The 25,039-nt window shown below is 37.8% G+C and overlaps 2 protein-coding genes across 9 annotated transcripts in view; one reads left to right on the forward strand and one right to left on the reverse strand.

Annotated features, from left to right (window-relative positions):
- Nucleotides 1–10,419, forward strand: part of NADK2 (NAD kinase 2, mitochondrial) — a 47,695-nt gene extending 37,276 nt beyond the window's left edge. For all 5 annotated transcript variants that reach the window (XM_055554505.1, XM_055554506.1, XM_055554503.1 and 2 more), the window contains 4 exons: nucleotides 2,912–2,967; nucleotides 3,104–3,157; nucleotides 5,186–5,309; nucleotides 8,311–10,419. In XM_055554505.1, coding sequence (XP_055410480.1) covers nucleotides 2,912–2,967; nucleotides 3,104–3,157; nucleotides 5,186–5,309; nucleotides 8,311–8,449 — 373 coding nt within the window. In that variant the 3' untranslated portion in view covers nucleotides 8,450–10,419. The remainder of the gene's footprint in view (nucleotides 1–2,911; nucleotides 2,968–3,103; nucleotides 3,158–5,185; nucleotides 5,310–8,310) is intronic.
- Nucleotides 10,420–15,518: 5,099 nt separating this feature from the next.
- Nucleotides 15,519–25,039, reverse strand: part of SKP2 (S-phase kinase associated protein 2) — a 39,222-nt gene continuing 29,701 nt past the window's right edge. For all 4 annotated transcript variants that reach the window (XM_055555173.1, XM_055555172.1, XM_055555175.1 and 1 more), the window contains 2 exons: nucleotides 24,796–24,903; nucleotides 15,519–17,601 (listed from right to left, as the gene is read on the reverse strand). In XM_055555173.1, the coding sequence (XP_055411148.1) occupies nucleotides 17,388–17,601; nucleotides 24,796–24,903 (322 nt within the window). In that variant the 3' untranslated portion in view covers nucleotides 15,519–17,387. The remainder of the gene's footprint in view (nucleotides 17,602–24,795; nucleotides 24,904–25,039) is intronic.

Consider the following 25,039-nt stretch of genomic DNA (forward strand, 5'->3'; position numbering starts at 1 on the left):
GCTCAGGGATTAGCTGTCCCATCTTTGCATTTCCAGAAATTCTTGCACAAGACATAGGATGTGGTGGTTATGTTGCATAGTAAGTGTCTGTGGATCGTCGCAGCGTCACTCACCTTGGTCCTTTTTCCGGGTGGAATGTGTTTGCTGCACACAGTAGAGAAGTACCACAGAGCAGGGTCGTTTGTCTCCATGAGTTCTTAAGCCTGTTCCCAGTCCTCCTCCTTTGTACATTCTGTCCCAGCAGACCTAATTAACGATGAGGTGGTGTTCTTAAGTAAAGAGAAAGTTTTACTAGCTGATGAAGATATGAGACTCTTTGCCTTTCAATTCGGTTGTCTTTAGTAGAAGTTATGTCCGATTTCACATCAGAACTCTTAGAGTGGTGAGGGTTGTAGATCTAAGGAAAAAGTTGTTGTTTGCTAGCTCACACCTGCTTTGGCATATAGTTTGTCTTTGATGTAGAATATAAACCACTCCTAAGGGTAGATTGAATTGGCTGAGATTTAGATTACACCAGCAGGAAATAAGTTTTAATTTAACCCCAACTCAGAGAACTTAGTTTGTATTGACTTGTGGTATTCCTAATAAGTCATAGTTCTAGGAATGTTAGAACATGTCTTGTAAGACTTCTGCTCTCTTAAACTAAGTCTTAACTATAGTCAAGATACATGAGTCACTATTATCTTTTGCCCTTTACATATTTTATTTCAGTGGAACCCTATTAACAGCTTATTTTTATGTGACTTTAAAATAGAATTCTAAAGCAGTAATGAGGAATTAAGAGTGTAACTCATACAGATTTCCTTGCACTTGACATTTTCGTTGAGTTCTTGCCAAGAGCCAGATACTGCCTTCAGTGCCCTATGGCTTGTAGTGTGTGACAGTAGTAATGCTAATGAGATGGGTTTTGTGAACCTCATACTAAACAAGGAGAAAGCCACAGCACTTGAAGTATTTTGGTTTCTACCACATAGTAAGTGTGAGCAAGAGGCGAAAATGGAGCTTGGGGTGTTTGGAATGTGAAGTTGGAGGGTGAGTAATGGTGAAAAATAGGCTAGGCAAGGGCCATATTTTAGATTTATTTATTTATTTTTTAGCATAAGGATATGGTCTGTGAATGACTCCAATTTTTTAATGTAAAAATTTGTGTATCTGCATTTTTCTTAAGAGAATGTCCAAAATGTTTTCACATTTCTCAAAATATGGAGAGTATAGGATTAGAGCGGGTATATGGAGCATCTCTTATTCTTCTTCCCTCAAAATGTTAAGAGCCTCTGAATTAGGTTTAGAGTCGTGTGACTATGCAGTGCTGTTCCTTTTCGAAGGAGCATCTACTGGGAAGAGGTAGAGGCAGGAGGGGAATTCTAAATTAGCTGGAAGAATTGTGTTTTTTAAAAAAAACACCTTTCCTTAACCACCTGTTTAGTCCTTAGGTGGTTAAGGGTCTAACCACCTTTTAAAAGTTGCTGCTTTTAAAAGTTACTCCTGTTTGTGGTAATGTTTGTTCTTAAGTGGTTACACATGGCATCTTGCTAAAAGTTTCTCACCTACAGAAATGATTTTATAATTTAAAGAAGTACATGTTTAAAAACTGTGTTAGGACTTCCCTGGTGGTCCAGTGGTTAAGAATCTGCCTGTCGTTCAGGGGACACAGGTTTGATCCCTCATCTGGGAAGATTACACATGCTGTGGAGCAGCTAAGCCTGTGTGCACAGCTACTGAGCCTGTACTCGAGAGCCCCAGAGCTGCAACTGCCGAAGCCTACGTGCCCTAGAAACCCGTGCCCTGCAAGAAAAGGCACCGCAATGAGAAGCCCACACCCCACACAGAGTAGCCCCCGCTCGGCATAAAGAGAGAAAAGCCCACAAGCAACAATGAAGACAGCACAGCCAAGAAGTGAAAAATAAATAAAAATTAAAAAAATAAAAAACATGTTAAATAATACAAAGGGGATACAACGAAAAGCTGGTTTCTTTCATTTTATATTCTAGTACTAATCTACAGATATAACCACTCTATATATTTTTTAATATAAGTAACACAAGGAAGTTCTATATAAATATATAGAACAGCTGACTCATTGGAAAAGTCCCTGATGCTGGGAAAGATTGAGGGCAGAAGGAGAAAAGGGTGTCAGAGGACGAGATGCCTGGACAGCATCACCAATGCAGTGGACGTGGACTTGGGCAAACTTCAAGAGATGGTGAGGGACAGAGAGACTTGGTGTGCTGCAGTCCATGGGGGTGCAAAGAGGCGAACACAACTGAGCAACTGAACGCACATATACACATACATACACTGTATAATGCTTTTGGTTTTTTAACTTAATTTGTTGATATCTTTCCACATTGGTATTATACATATGGTTGTAGTATAGTCTTTTTAATATCTATGTAGTATTCTACTGAGTGGCTGTATTTACCCAGCTTTCTGTGGTTTTGCTATTGTAAACAATGCTTCTGTAAATATCCTTATACTTGTCTTTGTGTATTATATGTGCAAGTATATTTTAGGATAAACTACTAGATTGAAGAATATGTTCATTTTAAATCTTAACAGAATTGTCTAATTGTAATTTTTATAATTCCATTAGTATATGGGCATACTTCTCTTCCTATACCCATGTCAATACATTATCAGTTTTTAATCTTTAAACTCTGAGAAGAATCTTGTTTTAATATTTCCTCAGGTATGAGTGAGATTTAACATATTTTCATATGACTCCTGGACCGTTAACCCATGTACTTTGCCTACTTTTAAAAACTATATGAGGTGGCTATTGTTTTTTGGGTATGTTTTTGCCTGATAATTTCTAAGAGTTCTTTGTACATTAAGTAGATTATTCTTTTTTCATTTTTAGTATGTTTTTAGAACTAAAATAAGAAAAAATGTTTGTGGTATTTATTTCTAGGTCATTCAATATTAACAGAGTGGCACCTCAGGCTGTGGAAGATGTTCTAAATATTGGTGAGTACTAAATAGCTCTTATGTTACAATTATAATATGCTATATAATGTGCAGATTTTATTGTATGTTAGCTATATACTATGTTACAAAATATTTTATTTAATCAAGATATTTTCCCCCTTTCTTTTTCCAATAGCAAACCGACAAGGAAATTTAAGTCTTCCGTTGAACAGAGAATTGGTAGAAAAAGGTCAGTGACAAATGATCATAATCACTGACGTTTTCAGTTAAGTTCTGTGTATATTTTGAGGATGTTATCATGAAATGTACTTGTCTAATTAAGCAAAGCATAGTACTTTTTTGACTCCAACAATATAATACCCCTTAAAATATATTGAATCAGTAGAAAGTTGAAATTTTATGATTTTTGTCAGCCATGGAAATGTAACTTCTATGTAAAAACATTGTGATTGCAAACTTTTCCTGGGGCATAGGAAAATGTAGAAAAATACCCAGCTTTCTGTGGTTTTCAGCCAGATCTGGCAAATAGGAAATGCACACCTAAATTTGGTGTGCCGTTAATATCTTCTGAATGGGAAGGAATTCATTGAGCTGTGAATGCTTACCTTCACATTCAACTAAAATGTTATCTTATCCTTTTCCTACATACTCCTGCCCAGTCAGTTCAGTGTTCCTTTAAGAAAACCAGCACTGGTCGAGAAAGGATACTTATCAGGGAATTTGAAGACCTGGGTTCCAATCCCAGACCAACCAGTCACTCACTGAAACAATGGGCAAGACTGTTTTCTTTGATCCTGTGCTTCCTCAACAGTGGAATGAGGGAGTGGACATAGATTGCTGGGGAAGTCTTCAAATTTGTTAAAAAAAATTATTTTAAAAAATATTTAAATTCATAAACTGAAAACCACATTCATTTGATTTACATATGAAATTTTAACACACTAAAGTCTATTCGTCTATCAGGATCATTTTTGAAAGTATGGACCTCAAACTAAAGCTAAATAGTGTTGTCTCTGTTTAGTTGAAGAGTATCCTAAGATTTCAAGGTAAATTATTTTTAGAAAAAAGCCCCAAATCCAAACTTGCTTATGGTCGCCTTCCTCACCTGTGCTGCAGTTGTCTTCCGGAAACATTTGAATTTGAGAGTTACGGTGACAGATGTTCATACTGGTTGCCTTTAAAGTGATGTAGCAATGCATGATAAAGTCTATTAGCAGAGTCAATTCATTTTATTTGTGTGTTTTGGATTCCCGAAAGACTTTCTTTGTTGAAATGGTTTGCCTTTAAAATAGTTTGTAAACAGGAGTAAATCTCTGTGGTTACTTTCAGTTCTCTAAAATGGATTGTTTTCTCCCTCTCTGATTTTGAGACCTAAAATATTATTTTAATCATAGCTTTGAGTTGGAATTTGTGTTAAATCTGTATCAAAGGAAGGAAAGTGAGGCATTTGTAGTAATTGATTCTTCATTAGATAATTTAACTTAAAACAGTATATATAAAACAACTGAAATTTACATCCGTTATGTAAAGTAATTTAAGGGTATATATAGAATACAGTGATTTTTATTTTAATAAACATACTGCTTTACTGAATGAATATTATTCCTTTGAAGATTTGACTTATCTTCAGAAGCATAGTGAATGCCAATGGTGCAGTCACTGTTACAGACCCTTCATTTAATTCAAATGAAATTTTGGTATATAAGGTAGATTATCTGATAGTCTTGTGATGTCTTTTAATGTGGTGTTCAACTAAATGCTTTTTTCAAGCCCAGTTTCTTTGTACAGTTGTCTTTAACCAGTTTGTGCTCTGCATGCCAACTTTGTGTGCCTCTTGGTTAGGGAGAAAGATCCCAAAGGCTTGTAGAAATACCTCATGAACCCTTTGGCATGATATTTTGGAAAGGAACTTATTAGCAAGGGATTATATCAACTCAAGTTCCATTTTTGAGTGCTTCAAACTAGTTTCTCCTTGTTTACTGACTTTACAGTCCTCCTTTCCCCCACCAAAGGTACTATTTCTGCTATCCTTTGGGTGATGTAGGCTTCTGTGGGCTAATTTGGGAACATACTCCTTGTTTATAAGCATTTTTTTTTTTAATGGAGTTTGTCATGAGTTCTAAGAAACTTGCTGCCAAACAGACTTTTGGAATAGAACTGCCTTTAAATTGGGGATAGCATCCATTCTCATTATGCACTTCTCAGAAGTGAGTGTTTTTCATTGAATGTGCTAATATTTGGCTTTTTTCCTTTATAGTAACAAACGAATATAATGAATCACTGCTCTACAGTCCAGAAGAACCAAAAATACTTTTCAGTATCCGAGAACCAATAGCAAACAGAATTTTCTCCAGCAGTCGTCAGCGTTGTTTCACCTCAAAGTAAGCTTCCACAGTCTTCTTGTAGCTGTTTTCCTCCCTTGTAATTAATTATAAAGCACATTTGGCTGTGAAAGTATTCAGTTCATTAAATCACTCCTTCAAACTTAATCATGCAGGAAAAGTAGAAGCTGTGGAGCTAAAGCGGTATTATGCTAATAACCTGGCTAAAGTGATATTTTCTCTGAAACTTACTGTTTCATTTTAGAGAAACTAAAATTTAACTGAATGGAAAGAAAGGACATGGTTATTTAATTGGGTAATGTGTGCTTGTTTGTTTTTACTTTATTAAGTAAGACACAGTAAGATCAGATTGTCACTTCAAAAGAAACTGACTGGAAAGCAACTTTTTTTTCATATGCTGTGGAATAAAAGCAGGACATACATTCATATAAAGCCTAAATTGTGTAGCAACATAAAGGACTCATTTCTTTCAGCTTTTCCCTACAAGTGAATCTCCCACCCATGCCCATATCTATTAAATTTGCCACGGATTTTTTTTTTTTGAGGGGAAGAAGATATACAAAAATGTTTATAATTTTTGTAAAGGTTGCCCAGTCTTCCAGACTAACAAGAAAACTTAACTATAGTTAGGGCTTCCCTGATACTTCAGCTGGTAGAGAATCCTTCAGCAATGCAGGAGACCCCGGCTTGATTCTTGGCTTAGGAAGATTCCCTGGAGAAGGGGTAGCCTACCCACTCCAGTATTCTTGGGCTTCCCTGGTGGCTCAGACGAAAAAGAATCCACCTGTAATGTGGGAGACCTGGGTTCAATCCCTGGGTTTGGAAGATCCCCTTGGAGAAGGGAATGGCTACCTACTCCAGCATTCTTGCCTGGATAATTCCATGGACAAAGGAGCCTGGCAGGCTACAGTCCATGGGGTCACAAAGAGTCAGACACAACTAAGTGACTTTCACTTTCACTTTTCATTTCATGGCAAGCAAAGAATAGTTCAGTTACAAATTGCTTCTTAACAGTGTGCATATACTTTTTTGAAAACGCATAATTGATTTTTTTCCAGGAAAGACACTAAAAAGGATAGTGATCATATTTAAAAATTACTTAATCATTTGAGAATTAATTTTGATTAATCAACAAATCTGTATTTAGATCGGGTAAGACTGAAAGATTCATTTAAATGTTTGCTCATATAAGTAGGAGAACAGCTTTATGACTTTGGCTGGAAAATATTTCTTAGCAACAGATTGACAAGTTGAACTAAATTAGAGTTATTAACTTTTGTTAATCAAGATACCATCAAGAAAATAAAGAGGCAAGCCACAGAGTGAAATAGTATCTATGTCCAGCAATGGACTCATATCCAGAATATATTATAAAAATTCTTACCAATCAGTAAGAAAGAAGGCAGGCAACCCCTTAGAAAAATGGCCAAAAGTCTTCAATAGGCATTTCGCAAAAGAGAATATCCAAATGGCTGATAAGTGTATGGAGAAACATCCTTGACCTTATTCATCTGAGAAATGTAAATTAAAACTATATCATGTAATACCATAGTCACGTAAGGATGTGAGAATTGGACCTTAAAAAAGGCTAAGTGCCAAAGAATTGATGCTTTTGAATTGTGGTGCTGGAGAAGACTCTTGAGAGTCCCTTGGACTGCAAGGAGATCAAACCAGTCAATCCTAAAGGAGATCAGTCCTGAATATTCATTGGAAGGACTGATGCTGAAGCTGAAGCTCCAGTACTTTGGCCACCTGATGTGAAGAGCTGACTCATTGGAAGACACCTTGATGTTGGGAAAGATTGAGGGCAGGAGGAAAAGGGGGTGACAGAGAATGAGATGGTTGAATGGCATCATCGACTCAATGGCATAAGTTTGAGCAAACTCCAGGAAATAGTGAAGGACAGAGGAACCTGGCGTGCTGCAGTTCATGGGGTCACTTAGAGTCAGATATGATGGAGCAACTGGACAAATACAATACCACACACACTCACCAGCCTAGCTAAAATACCAGTTGTTGATAAGGTGGAGCAACTAAAACTTTTATATAAAAGTGGAGCAACTAGAAATTTTATATAAAACTTTATACTGTTAAGAATAATATGGAAAATTGTTTGGCAGTTACCTACCAAAGCTGAATATAGGACATGCAGTGACTCAGTGATTCTACTCCAAGATATATATCCAGCAGAAGTATATACACTGACAGATATGTATGTACCAAAAGACATACTCAAGAATATTCATAGTAGCAATGTTCCCAATAGATCAAAACCCTAATGTCCGTGAATAGTAGAAGAGATACTTAAATTTTGGTATTTTCGTACAATGCAGGTGTTTTCAGACAGCAATGAAAATGAACCCAGTGCTGCTACGTATGATAATATGGATGATTTCACAAGCATACTGTTGAGCAAAAGAAGCCAGATATAGGTGTATCTATTGTATTCTTCCATTTATATAGAATTTCAAGAATAGACAAAGCTATTATTACTATGTGATTGAAATTAGGATAGTGGATATGCTTGGGAAGGAGGCGCTGGGAGTAAAGACTGGGAGATGGGTTAAGAGCAATGAGGGAACTTCCCGGGAACTGAGTGTAACATTCAGTTCCTAATTTGGGTGATGATTACACAAGTGTGCTCATTGAGCTGTACCCTGATAATTTGTGCCTTTTCTGTATGTTGTATATAAGTAAAAATTTTACATGACAGTAGTTACATTCTTGCTCAATACTTAAAATACTTGTAATGGTAATAATGTTCAAAAAGCTCCTATGAGTTCCATCAAGTCTGAACTTGTTCACTTTTAAGTGTTTGGGTAAATGGAGCTATCCTGAACATTTCAATTTTGAGATTTTTTGGGTGATGTACTCATATTGACATAGTCACTAATTCTCTCATAACAAAGGACAGGGCAACTTGATTTTTAAAATCAAGGCCAAATGATCTACCTGCCAGTTTAGATAAAAACTCAGTGTTTTAAAGAAACTGCAGTTTAAGCAAAGTGTTGATATTTAACACATGTCTCTCTCTGCCTAGGGTGTGTGTGCGTTCGCGGTGTTGGGATGCATGCATGGTCGTGGATGGAGGAACTTCCTTTGAGTTTAATGATGGAGCCATTGCTTCAATGTTGATCGAGAAAGAAGACGAGCTTCGAACTGTGCTTCTAGAGCAGTGAAGGATTGCCTCAGATGACAATTTTGATTGCCAGAGAAATAGTTTTACTGCAGAAGCAGCCTACCAGTCATAAAGCTACAGTTTTTGGTTGTTATTGAGACTGATTGGCCTTGGGCTGAAGGGTGACCAAGAAAGTGAGATTTGCATTAGTTTTCTGACGGATTCTGATGGAAAAGATGTTCACTATGTAAGAAAATGGAGGACTAAACTGATTAGAATTCTTAACAGTGAAATTTTGATACTGCTTACAATTGGTTTCCAAGAGTGCTGGTATCTTTATAAATTTAGAGAGGTAGGCTCAAATAAAAGATTTAATGTTTAGGATTTGAAATTTAACTGTACAAGTTTTTTTTTTTTTTTCCCTTCCTTTTCCTCCTCACTTTGTGGAATTGGTCAGACCAAACACATCTCATTTGAGTAGTATTTTTTTATAGTACCTAAAGATTAAGATTTTTTAAAAAACTTTGATGGAGAATTTTGATAAATCCTGACATTGACCTAATTGAAATAGGTAAATGTGTTTTTGTATATCTGCCAAGAGTTTTCTAATTTCAGAACACAATGATATTATTATGACTATTGATTTAAAAAGTTCAATCATTTTTGAAATTATAGATGTTTTCATTTCATTGACTATCAGGTTAAATTTGACAATGCTGGGTGAAATATATATGGACAAAATCATGGCACTATTACAAATGTATTAATTAGCCAATAATTATTTTAGGTCTTTGGTGATTTTTTTTTAATGATTTGAGGCTGATAAAGTTCTTCCATATTTAAAACTCTCTAACATGGATTTAAAGACAAAGGATGAACTGATTAGGCACATTCTATTATGAGTTTGGTAAAACCTATAAAAATTTTCATCTAGTATTAGGAGTATTGTCAGAAAGAAAATGGATTGTTTAATAAATATGCAAAACATTTTAGTTTTGGAATTGCCTTACTTATTATCATGGTAGTTTTCACCTAGCTCAAATTCCAGGTTTTACACATTAGGTTTGGAGGATAAAATGTTGTGGCTTTTCTTTTTTTCCCATTATGACAGTTTCTTTACCTAATTCCCAATTTACTTGTAAATAATCCTAGAATTATCACAAAAAGTTCCTCTTGCTGCATCATGAGACAATTGGTATTCTTATTCCAATTATTCAAAGTTGTATTTTTTTTTCCACTTGCTGTTAAAAATTTGTCTTCAGTCACTGAAATATTTACTGAACACCGACTCTGCCATGCACTGTGTCAGGCGCTGGATGTACACGGTGATCTGAACAGCTGCTGTCCTGATAGAACTGAATCTGGTGAGCTCAGAAGTAGATTCTGCGAAAACTAGGATGTGTAATCAAACCGAGGTTTGGCTCTTGGGTTGGCAACATTTATCATGTTCTTGTCAGATTTTTAAATATTATTATACAAAGATAATCTTAGGTTTTGATGTATATCCAGAACAAGAATTTGTTTTTCTTAGTTGAGAGTAACTGCATAGATACTACTCGCAAGGAGTTTACATGATGCATACAGTAAAAATTGGTGTTTTCCCAGAGATGGATCTAGTTTCTGATTTGATTTAATAATGATATACTTAAGATACCACTTTATAAAGAAGTGAAATGCCACACTATAGAAACTCCCTAACAGGTTTAAAATCCCTTTTTGACAAAAATGCCAACTCCATCTTTAATATCAAGGAAATCTGATTGTCCAAAATGGTACATAGATCTGTTTAATATATAACATATTAATAGGTAACCTGCTATGTAAAATTGTTTATAAGCCATATTTTAGAGGTTTAAAAACTACTTAATGTGTTCCATTTGTGATATAACCTCTAACATTTCTGACCTGTTGTGGGATTTATTTGTAAGAGGTGACGAGAGGGAAAGGTTGTTAGAATAGCAAAAATGTTTTTATGAATGAGTTCCTTTTAATGGCAACTACATGTGAATAAAAGTAAACCATTATCTTTTCTTTTTTAGTTCATTTATTTCTTCAGCTCTTATGGGTCATTATTTGAAAACCAGATTGCCCCAGAATATTATATTTCATGTCTTTTCCCCACACTATCTATTACTCTTTTCCCTGTTGACTTCATTCACTGCTAATATGTGACACAGTGCTTGCTGGTAAATGTAGATTCTTCAGATATTTTTGAGTTAATGTTTTTGATGTTCCATATGTATTTATATTCATGGACCGAGTAAATCAAAATCATATTACATGACCTGCTGAACTGGAAAGAAGAATTGTTTTAAATGAAGCTTATTCCTTAACATTAAAGTAACCATGAAGGATTAGGGTGTAAATCAATAAGAAGGCTTATATAAAAGTTTTCTACATGAAGAAACGTATAAAAAATATTTTTTAAGTGTCACAGGCTTTATTTTATGATAGATTTTTTAGAAAATCACTGGCTAAACGAGGAGCTAAAAGGAAAAAATGGAAAAGGATGTTTTAAGTGTTAATTTGAATATTTTATAGGCTAGCAAAGGCATGGATTATAACGAATTTTGTTCTCCCATTTTTAATAATCATCAGTGGTTAAAAAAAATTCAAAACTTGGGATCCTGAAAAGACTTTGAAGAGCTTTATCTGAACAATACACACCTTTTTATACCAGAAGATTCTGAGTTCACTGGGAGTAGGGATTGTGTGTTCTGATTTGTACAATGAATACTTGAAAACCTGCATAGCTAGAGAAGAAATCTATTATAATAAATGATGGTTTTACATGCTGAAACAACACTGCTAGGGAGTCTGTGTATGTCAGGGGGTGATGTATTGATAGTTGCAGTAAGTAGGACAGTATTTGAGGAACTTTTTTTTTTTAACCATTCTTTTAAAATGTTTTCCCCAACTGCAACTTTTTTTTCTCCCTACACCTACTCTCTTTAAATGATTGAAGAGAGCTTGAATGATTTGTTACGTTGTCGTCATACTAGATTAGTTCTTTGCTTTCACAAGTGGCTTCCCTGGTGGCTTAGATGGTAAAGAATCCACCTGCAATGCGGGAGACCTGAGTTCGATCCCTGGGTTGGGAAGATCCCCTGGAGAAGGGAACTCCAGTATTCTGGCCTGGAGAGTTCCATGGACTGTATAGTCCACAGGGTCACAAGCAGTCAGATACGACTGAGCAACTTTCACAAGAAAATCTCTTTACATAGCTATTTCCTCCTGCTTCAGAGCTTTCCTTCAAAGCATCATGTCATGATAAATGATTTTTCACAAAATCATTCTATTCATCTTTGAAGTATTTCCATTAGTTTTTAAAATGGGTTGTTGTGGATTATCCACTTACCGTGTAGTTTTGGATTAAAATATCACCAAAGTCTTTTGGAAGGAATGATGCTAAAGCTGAAACTCTAGTACTTTGGCCACCTCATGCGAAGAGTTGACTCATTGGAAGACCCTGATGCTGGGAGGGATTGGGGGCAGGAGGAAAAGGGGACGACAGAGGATGAGATGGCTGGATGGCATCACCAACTCGATGGATGTGAGTTTGAACTCCGGGGGTTGGTGATGGACAGGGAGGCCTGGTGTGCTGCAATTCATGGGGTCACAAAGAGTCGGACACGACTGAGTGACTGAACTGAACTGAACTGAAAGTCTTTACTCCTCTATTTTCTGGTTTTTGCAGCAATACCACTACAAGTTAGCTTACAGTTACTATCCTGAGTAGTAAATTAATAGTTTTGAGTAAAAAGACATTTTAAAAGCCAATGTAAATGACCAGGTTTTGTTTAAAACACAACATGAAATCATGGTAATGGTTGGGATATGATCACTTCCAGTGTGCCTGTTAATTTTAAAATGTGTGTCTATGGAAAAAAGTCTGCCTTCCAGTCTCTCATCAGTCACAGCCCCTTCCATCTGAAGACCTTAAATATAGTGATTTTACTGCTCAAATGTACAAGGTAGATATTTTGGTATTTGGTTTAAGGAATACCAAAATATCAGTATCTTGATATTTAGATTCACTAAAAAGTAATTCAAACACTAGAGCAAAACAAATCCATAAAATGAGTTTTAGGCTTTAGGGTTTCAACCTGTATAAGGAGTTAGCATCTTGGTGGAGAGAGCTTTTTGACTTTCTGGGACCTTTGGCCAGGTGGGGGTGGGGAGAGGAGAGGTAAAGAGAGAGAAGGTCGCCTTCTGTTTGTTCCAAGGTTAGGTTTTCCAGTGGAAAGGTGTTTCCAGTTTTCCTGGACCATTTAGTGCCTTTCCACCTGTTCTAGACCTTGCCCTGTCCTCTACATTGTAGATCATTAGTCAATGTTGGTTTGTAATTAAGTTCACCATGATAGAAGGGACACAGTCACTTTATCCAGAAATAAATATTTTGCATTTGGCTAGAGTTTGCCTAATAATCTTAGGAACTTGCAACTAGGGTATAGAAGAGGAATCAAGAGCCACAGGCAGACTGTTAACACTGTTGTTCAGTCTCTCGGGTTGAGTCCGACTCCTTGCGACCCCATGGACTGCAACACACCAGACTTCCCTGTCCTTCACTGTCTCCCGGAGTTTGTTCAAACTCATGTCCATTGAGTCAGTGATGCTATCTAATCATCTCATCCTCTGCTGCCCTCTTCTTTTGCCTTCAGTCTTTCCCAGCATCAGGGTCTTTTACAATGAGTCAGCTCTTTACATTAGGTGCCCAAAGTACTGGAGCTTCAGCATCAGTCCTTCCAATGAATATTCAGGGCTGATTTCCTTTAGGATTGACTGGTTTGATCTCCTTGCTGTCCAAAGTGGCTCTCAAGAGTCTTCTCCAACATCACAGTTTGAAAGCATCAGTTCTTCAACGCTCAGCCTTCTTTATGGTCCAACTCTCAAGTCCATAATGACTCCTGGAAAATCCATAGCTTTGACTATATAGACCTTTGTTAGCAAAGTGATGTCTTCTTTTGAATATGCTGTCTAGGTTTGTCATAGCTTTCCTTCCAAAGAGCAATCATCTTTTAATTCATGGCTGCAGTCACCATCTGCAGTCATTCTGAAGCCCAAGAAAATAAAATCTGTCGCTGCTTTTCCCCCATTTGCCATGAAGTAAGTGATGGGAACAGATGCCATGATCTTGTTTTCTGAATGTTGAGTTTTAAGTCAGCCTTTTAACTCTCTTTCACACTCATCAAGAGGTTCTTTAGTTCTTCATTTTCTGCCATTAGTGATATCATCTGCATATCTGAGGTTATAGATATTTCTCCTGGCAATCTTGATTCACAAGAAGAATGAAAGGCATATGGTGTGTGCCTCTTGAAGGAAGACAGTAATACCGCCTATCCTGTCTCCTTGCTATGATGTTCAAAAAAACCTTGACAAACTAAGCCTATAGACCAGGGTCTCTCAACACTGGCACTGAGGTTTTGGATCAGATTGTTCTTTATTGTGGGATGCTGTCTTAGCTATTGTGGGATGGTTAGCAGCATCCTTGGTATGTACCTGCTGGAGGCCAATAGCTCCTCTCCACTTGTGACAACCAAAGTAGTTTTCACATGTTACCAGTGTCTCTTGGGTGGCAAACTCACTCTTCGTTGGCTTTTTGTTGCTAGATCTACCTACCAGTTTATGGAAATAGGGGACACATGAACCTGTTAAATACTATTCCAGGGATGGATCACATCAGTAAAATCCAGAATGGGGAATACTGGACAAGCAACCTAGTTTCTTCCATATGTAAATTGTAAGGATAGTAAAGAAGAGGAACACTAAGATTAAGAGACTAAGAAAATGTCAATGTCAACTAAATGCAAAGTATGATCCGTGTTTGGAGCCTGAGCAAAACAAATCTATGTAAAACAGTTTTTACATAGCTAGGGAACTTTCAACATCATCTTGATATTTAATGTTTTAGAATTAAATCAGAAGAATATCTTTCAGAGGTAGATACTTAACTATTCATGAAGTCATGGGTCTCGGTTTTGCCTCAAAAATGATCTTGTGAGCATGTGATGTCCATGGGATGGGAGAGAAGGGTGAAATGAGATTGGTCATGAGTTAATGACCTTTGGAAGCAGAAAATGAAATTCATCATCTTCACCTTCTGCATTTGACATTTTTGATAACAAAAAAGGAAGCATGGTATTGATATTAAAAAGGAAGCAAAAAACTGGGTAATATTCAGGAAGAATCACCATTCTATTTGAATGTGTTCAAAAAGAGTTAATTCCTAGAAGATCCCTGGATATAGGGTAAACTATTCAAACAGTTTGCTAATGAGAATAAAATGCACAGTATAAGCTGATCAAGTCTGTATTTAAAAAGTGCTATGAGCTGATTTTTATCGATAGTACTTGATACTTTATTGATAGTACTTATCACTTAATCTCAAATCTTATAAAATATGTTAATACTTTAAGAAGCACTTTAACCATAACAAGCCTGTATTTAGTACCTTGTCAAAGAATTATAAATATTTTAATTTGACAACACATGAAGTAGATGGGACAAAAGGGACCATGTTACGGCTTGTTTTAAAGTGCCTTGTTCAGAGGGTTGGGGCTTCCCTGGTGGCTCTGTGATAATCTGCCTGCAATGCAGACGGAGAAGGCAATGGCACCCCACGCCAGTACTCTTGCCTGGAAAATCCCATGGACGGAGGAGCCTGGTAGGCTGCAGTCCACGGGGTCGCTAAGAGTCAGACATGACTGAGCGACTTCACTTTCACTTTTCACTTTGATGCATTGGAGAAGGAAATGGCAACCCACTCCAGTGTTCTTGCCTGGAGAATCCCAGGGACGGGGGATCCTGGTGGGCTGCCGTCTATGGGGTTGCACAGAGTCGGACACGACTGAAGCAACTTAGCAGCAGCAGCAATGCAGAAGATGCAGGTTTGATCCCTGGGTCAGGAAGATCTCCTGCGGAAAGAAATGGCAGCCCTCTCCAATATTTTTACCTGGGAAATCCCATGGACAGAGGACCCTGGTGGGCTACAGTACATGGGGTTGCAAGAGTAGGGCATAGCACACACACACTTTCAGAGGGCTGAGAGAAATCTCACACCATACCTAATGCTCGTTTTAACCAGAGTGCTTAAGAAAAATAGAATAAAGGAAAACAACTTAGCTGAAGTATTCATTTTTATAAAAATGTTTTATTTTAAAACAAATCTATAAAAGTAGAAATCACATACAAAAATACAGATTACTCTGACGTGTTAGCAAAATAGCTTATGGCTGGACTTGAGTTTGGAAGTACTGTATGTGTGAGGGTATCCGGAAATGAGAGGCCCACCGGATCCTCCCTCCAGCCGGTGTCACTAATCTGTAAACAATAATTTCAAGTAGTTTGTAGCACTTTTAAACTACTACAAAATTGAAACCTAATCATTCCTATGTAACACTACTTTATAAAAATGTTCTTCCTTAGGTTTGAGCAGATAAGGGCACTTCATACCATTGTTTACAACATTTCAAAGATCTGATTTTTAAAAATAGCAATGTTAATAGAAATGATGAGTTTGGGCTTTTTGCTCCATTTTGAATATATGGGAAGGTCATCGATTTAAACAAGAAGTTAGTGTTTCGTGTTTTTTTTTTAGGTAGAATTTAGTCCTTTTGCTTCTATGTATCATTAAAAAAAATCACTGATGCTATCAAAAGGTTCAGCACCCAAGTCTTAACTTTTATGCATGTACCAGCTGTGCTTATTGCTCTGAAACTGCACGCAACATACACCTTCTTCTAGTGTCTATTCCTAATTGAAAGGAACATGCAGTTCTTAGGGAACTCCAGGTCCAGAACTTTATAAAACAGGTTGCTAGAAACAATCATTGTGGGAGGCCATTAAAAAAAAAAAAAAGACAATTTAAAATACTTGATTCCAGAGTAAAAATAACTTTGAGAACCTTAGCGAAAAGGAAAACGCAGGCATCTGCGGTTCAGGAGTCCATCCAACATTTCAAGAATCAAAGAATGACTGGTTCCTACCTCTCTAAAACAAAGTAAGTCATTTTAAAAGCTAAAGAACCCACGTTAACATAATTTGATCATAAAGTCAGAAGTCCACAATTCAATTTCCTCAGCTAATTCAGAATGCTGCAAACACAGTACATAAAGGAAATAAAAGTAGTCGCTCAGTCGTGTCCGACTTTTTGCGACCCCATGGACTGTAGCCTGCCAGGCTCCTCTGTCCATGGGATTCTCTAAGCAAAAATACTGGAGTGGGTTGCCATTTCCTCCTCCAGGGGACCTTCCCAACTGTACATAAAGGAGACTTCATTAATGTGCATTAGAAGATACCCCAGGTTAACTGTCATAGAAAACTGTCTCTTGAGCCTTTAAATTCTATACCAATTCTACACCTCTGGTTGGCCAACTGTTTGTTTCTTTATTTAGGTTTTAAGGTGAATGACCTGGGGCTATCTGTTTCCGTCAACCTGACTGCAAATCTAAAGGCGCAGCTGAAATGTCTATTTTTCTTGCCATCCTCAGGAGAGATTGCTGCAGATCTACTCTATGATTCTCATTCTTTTCAGCTTACAATACAAATAGCTTATTATTTTTTGCAACCTATGTCTTATAATAAAGCAGTGCTGAAAAATTAAATAGAAGAATGTTCAATTGCCATATAGGCTACAAAAATGATTTGCTGGTGGTGATTTTTAAGCTTGATTCTAAATAGATTTATGAAGAATGGCACTTGGAAGACGTGGTTCAAATTTTGCTATTTAAGGTATCTTGAAATTATAGGCTCACTCTCCCTAAAATTTCAAAAAGCGTAGAGCTGAGGCTCTTAAGGGTATAGCAGTGATAAAAGCTTTCATAGTCATTTCTAAAAAGCAACACTTCATAGTTTTCTGTCTCCAATGGTTCTCTAATATACTTGTAGAAGGAAGGTAACAGAAAACCAAGAATAAAAATAGCTGAGCTCTCCACAATTGGGCTTCCTGCTTATTTTCCCTGTTCAAAGAAAAGAGGAGACACCATCTTGCAATAGAGGCTTCATAGGCAACTGGGTTTCTCCAGTGACAGTCGGCATTTGATGCCCCATATCTCTTGGTTCTTCTTGTTGCCAATGGTCGGCCTGGCGATGGTGGTGAAATGGGAGCAATTAATCTGTAGATGAGGGAGGGCTTCCTTTAAGAGTTGAAGGGTACCTTCTGGTACAATTCCAAAGACTTGTAGTGTTTTTAATGTGGGAATTTCTCCAAGTTCACTGGAAAGGAAAAGAGAGACTTTCATTGTAGCAGTATCTATGGTAACTGTGCCACTAGAGTTACATGATCCAATTTTTACACACTGTATCATATTTTATACAATACAAACTTAAGACATAATTTGCAATCAATGATTCGAGGGAACAGCAAAGGTGAATCAAACCACAAAGCACAGGCTACAGCTTGGGCAATATGGCCTTAGGAAACACACAAGTGCATTTCGTTGAATTTCTAATAACCAAAAAACTCCTAGGTTTATTTAAAATCCAAACATATTTTCTTTCTTTCTCCATTCTTGGTTTACATTCCCCCGCCCCAACTCTTGGTTTATATTGAAAAATGTCACTGTGTTGGGAGGGGAAGCCAGCAAGCTAGTGATGGGAAAAGTAAATGTTTTACTATGGCATAAGCTGGAGTCACGAAAGGTTACATGCAACTTAAGGATATGGACTTGATCTTTATTTGAACAAGGCCTGCCCTCTTGAAAGGAGATGTGAGCAGAGTCAGTGACTTCCAAGTAGTGGTTAACAGTCAACAAGTCCATTACATATGATGAAACCTAACGGTGACTTCATGATACTATTTTAAGGTCGTGTGTCAGGTGCAGATAGACACAATAAACATTTTACATCTCTACATATTCCCTTTTTTTCTTTCTGACACACAGAAGCCAGTCATCTTCATAGGTATTTCACATTAAGTGAAACCGAGAGTCCCTTGGATTGCAAGGAGATCCAACCAGTCCATTCTGAAGGAGATCAGCCTGGGATTTCTTTGGAAGGAATGATGCTAAAGCTGAAACTCCAGTACTTTGGCCACCTCATGCGAAGAGTTGACTCATTGGAAAAGACTCTGATGCTGGGAGGGATTGGGGGCAAGAGGAGAAGGGGACGACAGAGGACGAGATGGCTGGATGGCATCACTGACTCGATGGACATGGGTCTGAGTGAACTCTGGGAGTTGGTGATGGACAGGGAGGCCTGGTGTGCTGCGATTAATTTTAATGTGGGAATTTTAATGTGGGTCGCAAAGAGTCGGACACGACTGAGCGACTGAACTGAACTGAACTGAACTATGTCAACAGTGAAATTCTGGTCCACAAAAAAGGGATCCTGTTTTCCCAAAGCAAATATGCTTTGGTAATGATTCTTTTTTTCTTAACCTAGGTCTACAGGCTTAGAAATCCATCTCTCTGATCTATATTTACTCCAGGCTGGGACACACAGTCCAAAGTCTCAGGAAAGGGAATATTTAGTTTGGAGTTTCAACAAAATCCCACGGCAGATCAATGAGAAAATCAATTCCCTAGAATAAGAAGCATCCTTTATATTTTCATACTGTCAATAATTACTTAAAAAATAAACCTTCCTTAGAGTAATTGTCAGCTTGCCCCTAATCTTTCCTCCTTTCAGCTTAGTGTATATACCAATGACCAAGGCCATCCTCATAAAGCCTAGCTCAGATTAAGTCCTTCCCCTGTTTGAAATTGATGATGCCTCCCTCACGTTTACAGAACTCAAACCATCTACTCGCCTTAAGACCTTCCATGCTATTCCTGCTCCCACTCTTCCCACTCCCCATCTAAGTGTATTTATTCTACATTTAGGAGAGTTTTAAACACCACAGATGTTAACATATACTGGTTGAATACAAGAGGAAGGGTAATTTAGAAAACAAAAGTATTAACCAAATGAAATAAACATGCTTGGTGTTCCTAAGGGGGCAGTCAGATCTGGATGTAAAAGAAAATCAGCAAGAACAAATTGCTATTGTTCATAAAGTAAGCTAATCTCTGAAATGGAAACAAGAGTATAAGGAGACGTCAGCATACACAGATGTTTATACTTACCGTCACTGAAGGTGATAGCAATCTGGCCCAATCTTAAATTTCTCTTATATAAAATCTGAGTATATGAGAACTTTGTAATATCCATGAGAATCCAGATTCTGGGATCTCTGGATTAGCCAAGTTGTAAGACATTCTGCGGTGGAGAGTATTTAAAACAAGAAACTAGAGGTGGGAGTGAAGAGGGATGGCAGATGACAGAAAAGGACATGTTCTTGCAACAGCAGTTTGTAAAAGCCTTGGTGAGGAAGGAAATTATACTAGACACTTAGAAGACACTCAGGTGTTACACGTGAGAAAGGAGTGAGCAGAATATGATGAGATGGTGGATGAATGACCATTCCCAAGCCAATAAAACCAGGAAGTCTTTAAGATTTTAAGGAGACCCTCCACCCCCGCAAAACAAGCCTCTTGTATGTGTATCACCTACAGCACAGCAGAGAACGTACCCAAGTATCTCTTTGAAAACTTCATGGAAGAGACTGAAAAGTAAACTAAAGGACAGTAAATAGAAATGAATAGTTTGAGAGTCATTATTTCTAACTTCAGTATAAAATGACACTGATGTCTTAAGTGTCTCTATTTAGTTTTAGTAAAGAAAAGGTATTTATAAACTGTTTGACCAAGTTCACTCCTTTGCTGTTTACTGTTCAGTTGCTAAGTCGTGTTCCACTCTTTGAGACCCCATGAGCCTGGAAGCACGCCAGGCTTCCCTTCCTTCACTGTCTCCCAGAGTCTGCTCAAACTCACGTCCACTGAGTCAGGTGATACCATCCAACCATCTCATTCTCTGTCACCCCTTTCTCTCCTCCCCCAATCTTTCCCAGCATCAGGGTCTTTTCCAGTGAGTTGACCCTTTGCATCAGGTGACCAAAGTACTGGAATTTCAGCTTCGGCATAAGTCCTTCCAATATTCAGGGTTGGTTTCCTTTAGCACGGACTGGTTTGATCTCCTTGTTGTCCAAGGGACTCTCAAGTCTTCTCCAACACCACAGTTCAAAAGCATCAATTCTTCGGTGCTCAGCTTTCTTTAGGGTCCAACTCTCATATTCATACATGACTACTGGAAAAACCATAGCTTTGACTAGATTGACCTTTGTTGGCAAAGTGACGTCTCTGCTTTTTAACACTCTGTCTAGCTTTGTCATAGCTTTTCTTCTAAGGAGCAAGCGTCTTTTAATTTCACGGGTGCAGTCACCATCTGCAGTGATTTTGGGGCCCAAGAAAATAAAATCTGTCACTGTTTTCATCGTTTCCCCAACTACTTGCCATGAAGTGATGGGACTGGATGCCATCATCTTTTGAATGTTGAGTTTTAAGCCACTCTTCTCTTTTACAGTCTCCTCTTCCACCCTCAATGGAAGCTCTTCTGTTCCTCTTCACTTTCTGCCATTACGGAGGTACCATCTGCATATCTATTGTTGATATTTCTCCCAGCAATCTTATTCTCCTTATAAAACCTTAAATTCCTCAACTTAAAATTCTCCTGCAAGTATTATTATTTCTTTAGTTTCTCTTAATCTCAGATCACTATCTCCAGCTTCAGTTTTTTCCATTAATGAGAAATACAAGAGAAATCAGACCAATTAATAAGGAAGGGAATAAATACAAGGAGGGTGTGTCCTGAGGATAAAATATCTAGTTTCCCAAGTATTTCAAAGCATTATCAGTACAAAAGAAAGACACTCAAATTTTATGTTACCACTTCTGAGATAAGAAATGAAAAATTTTTTTAGCATAAATAGCTTTCTGGAAATTATCACTGAAGATCCTAGAATTCTTACTATGTATTCTTTCATATACATTTTACCTGGAGAAATATTTAAGGATAGGGTACCAGTAAACTCATCTTAATGAATTCACAAGGTAAACCAGTATACTGTTCACTTTATGTCTTAAGAAACATACTCTTTTACCTTAAGGTTCAAGGACAGCATCTTTCTTCTGTCTGTCCTCACTTTATTCTGATGGTCTGACTTGTTACTAAACTGATACCTCTGCTTCCCTTATTTCAAGATAATATTTAGACAAATTGGTTACAGGGCAGTCAGGGTTTGCACCTGGGTCTGTGACTTCAGACCCATGCTCTGACCCATCAAGTCACACTGCCTGCAGATGACTGTGCAAGTATTATCATCCCAATGGATATAAATATAAAAATATGAAGGCTCACAGCCTCCCCTTAGCTTCTGCTGAAGTGAATAGGTATTTCCTGCTTAACTTCTTACTCTTTGGAGAGAAAGAACAAAAGTAAGACACATAAGTAGATTCTTTAGAGAAAAACAAGCAGAAAAGAATGATCAGTGTACTCCCAAGGGAGCTGCACAGACAATGCAGCTAAAGCTCAAATGGCAAGGGTGGGAAACAACTGATAACAGAGAAACCTTTTCGGGTTAGACACTTCAGGCTCCTAGGAGTTCTGGATGCTAGAAAATTCAAGTGGCAGGGGATTTTAATGAGTTGCATGTATATGAATTTAGGCCCCAACATCTGCTGCTGCTGCTAAGTCACTTCAGTCGTGTCCGACTCTGTGTGACCCCATAGATGGCAGCCCACCAGGCTCCCCCGTGCCTGGGATTCTCCAGACAAGAATACTGGAGTGGGTTGTCATTTCCTTCTCCAAAGCATGAAAGTGAAAAGTGAAAGGGAAGTCGCTCAGTCGTGTCCAACTCTTTGCGACCCCATGGACTGCAGCTCACCAGGCTCCTCCATCCATGGGATTTTCCAGGTGAGAGTATTGGAGTGGGGTGCCATCGCCTTCTCCGCCAACATCTGAGAGCCCTGCAACTAAATATTGGCATCCCTTCTAGGTAGTGCTTTTCCAAATGAGACACCAGCTGAGACCCTGAGCCCTAAGGATTAACTACAGTGCTTTATTAAAGATGTTAATTACTGGATTCCCTAATTCTATGAGTTAACTCTATATAGCTGAAGTGTCTGATCTATTCATTCTTTTTAATTCTTTTTCTTTAAATTGCAACATAGTTGATTTTTAATGTTGTGTTAGTTTTTGGTTTACAGCAAACTAATTCAGCTATATATACAGGTATATGTACATATATATGCTATGCTATGCCAAGTCACTTCAGTTGTGTCCGACTCTGTGTGACCCCATAGATGGCAGCCCACCAGGCTCCCCCGTCCCTGGGATCCTCCAGGCAAGAACACTGGAGTGGGTTGCCATTTCCTTCTCCAATGCAGGAAAGTGAAAAGTGAAAGTGAAGTCGCTCAGTCGTGTCCGACTTTTAGTGACCCCATAGACTGCAGCCTACCAGGCTCCTCCATCCATGGGATTTTCCAGGCAAGAGTACTGGAGTGGGGTGCCATTGCCTTCTCCGTGTACATATGTATACATATTTCATTTTCATATTCTTTTCCATTACAGGTTATTATAAGAAACTGAATACAGTTCCCTGTGCTATACAGTTAAGTCCTTGTTGTTGATCTGTTTTATATATGTAGTGTATATCTGTTAATCTCAAACTCCTAATTTATCCCCCTCCCTCCATCCTTTCCCCTTTGATAGCCATAAGCTTGTTTTCAATGTCTGTGAGTCTGTTCCTATTCTGTAGATAAGTTCAGTTGTATTATTTTTTTAGATTCTACATATATGTGATATGATATTTGTCCTTCTCTGTCTGATTTACTTACTATGATAATCTCTATGTCCATCCATGTTGCTGCAAATGGCACTATTTCATTCTTTTTTATGGCTGAGTAATATTCCACTGTATATATGTACCACATCTTCTTTATCCATTCATCTGCTGATTCATCATCGCTTCCATGTCCTGGCTGCTGCTATATTCATTAATTCTTTTTTTCTTTTTTGTTCCAAACTTTAAACTTTTTATTTTGTATTGGGGTATAGCTGATTAACAATATTGTGGTATAACAGTTTCAGGTGAACAGCAAAGGGACTCAGCCACACATATACATGTATCCATTCTCCCCCAAACCCTCCTGCCATCCAGCCTGGCACATAACACTGAGCAGAGTTCCCTGTGCTATACAAAAGGCCCTTGTTGCTTATCCATTTTAAATATAGTAGTGTGTAATGACCTTCCCAAAGTCCCTAACTATCCCTTACCCCTGGCACCCATAAGTTCATTTTCTGTATTCATTAATACTTGAAACTAACTTACAAGACCCAAACTAGTAATTTGAGGACTACATAAATTCTGTGCTCAAATTCACCACCCTTCTTTGGTAGGAATCAGCTTGATTACCTGGAGAAGGAAATGGCAACCCACTCCAGTGTTCTTGCCTGGAGAATCCCAGGGACAGGGGAGCCTGGTGGGCTGCCGTCTATGGGGTCGCACAGAGTCGGACACGACTGAAGTGACTTAGCAGCTTGATTACCTTCATGTGGATAGTGAGCTTAAACAAGGTCAGCAGGGTCATTTAGGGGATGAGGAAGAAGGACACCAGGCCAAATCCAAGATACTGACTCCTTGTAGTTTCTAATAAAATTGCTATACACTTATATTTGACATGAGGAAAAACTCTGCAGCCCTTTGAAATATAGGAAAACTTCTTAAAGCTAAAGAGATGATATTCCCAGGATGACTTGGGTACGGCACTTCTTAAAAGCAAGATGGATCCGATTCCTCTTTTGTTAGCATTGCTTTGATTTTGTGGAAGTTGCTGAGCAGTACAAAATCAACCCCTAAAAGAGCTACCAGATTAGATATAGACTATTCTGCATGTGTCCAGGAGACCTGAGACATACATCCAGTTCAGTCAGTAACTCACTATTAAGTTTTGGTAAGTTACTTCACTCTTCTGGATCTTAATTTCCCTCCTTCTCAAAGAGAACATCACTCTTACAATATTTACTACTTAAATATTTTTATTTTTCCCCATTCCTTGGCCTCTGGGACAGACACCTCTACAGACAGTTCTACAGGAGACTGTAGAACTTTCCCTCTAAGCTCAGATGAAGGTTTTTGGACTTAACTAGTTGATCTGAAAAATTTCAGAAACACATATACACACGGTCTGCCTCCTCCCATTACACTCTGAGCTTCCTGAGACTAAAGGCTGTCTTCTCCTGCTTTTGTAAGTTATCCACAAGTACTTGAACAGTATTCTAATATTTAGACCAGTTCACAGCCGAATAAATGTTTAGTAAACTACCTCAATCAACTCAACTTTACCAGACGTTTTAAGCAAAACATTTTACCTTGGTTCTTCTATTTTGCTAGTCCTTCCTAACTAGTTTGTGATACATTAATTTGATGTTTAAGCTTTAAACATCTGTTGTTAATAATAATGGATTTTAACACCAAGTGACATCTCTTTTGGCCCCTGCCCTCTGCTCATTTTAAGAAACAAGAGTACTCACAGTAAAGTTTCAGGTATTATGTCATAGCACCGACTGAGTGATAGGTGTTGGAGGTAGTTGAGTTGGTAAAATTCTGGAAAGCAGTCATTTTTCAGCATGACACTATCGCTGCAACAGAACAGAAGAAAAAATTAAAAATCTATCCATCAATCCCAGATGAAGAAGACAGGAACAGCTTATCATTTAGTTCCTTCAATTCAATATATTAAGATTCTTTCCTCATTCAATAAAAAATCATGAATTT

Source organism: Bubalus kerabau, chromosome 18 (genome assembly GCF_029407905.1).
Source record: "Bubalus kerabau isolate K-KA32 ecotype Philippines breed swamp buffalo chromosome 18, PCC_UOA_SB_1v2, whole genome shotgun sequence".
Taxonomy (NCBI): Eukaryota; Metazoa; Chordata; class Mammalia; order Artiodactyla; family Bovidae; genus Bubalus; species Bubalus kerabau.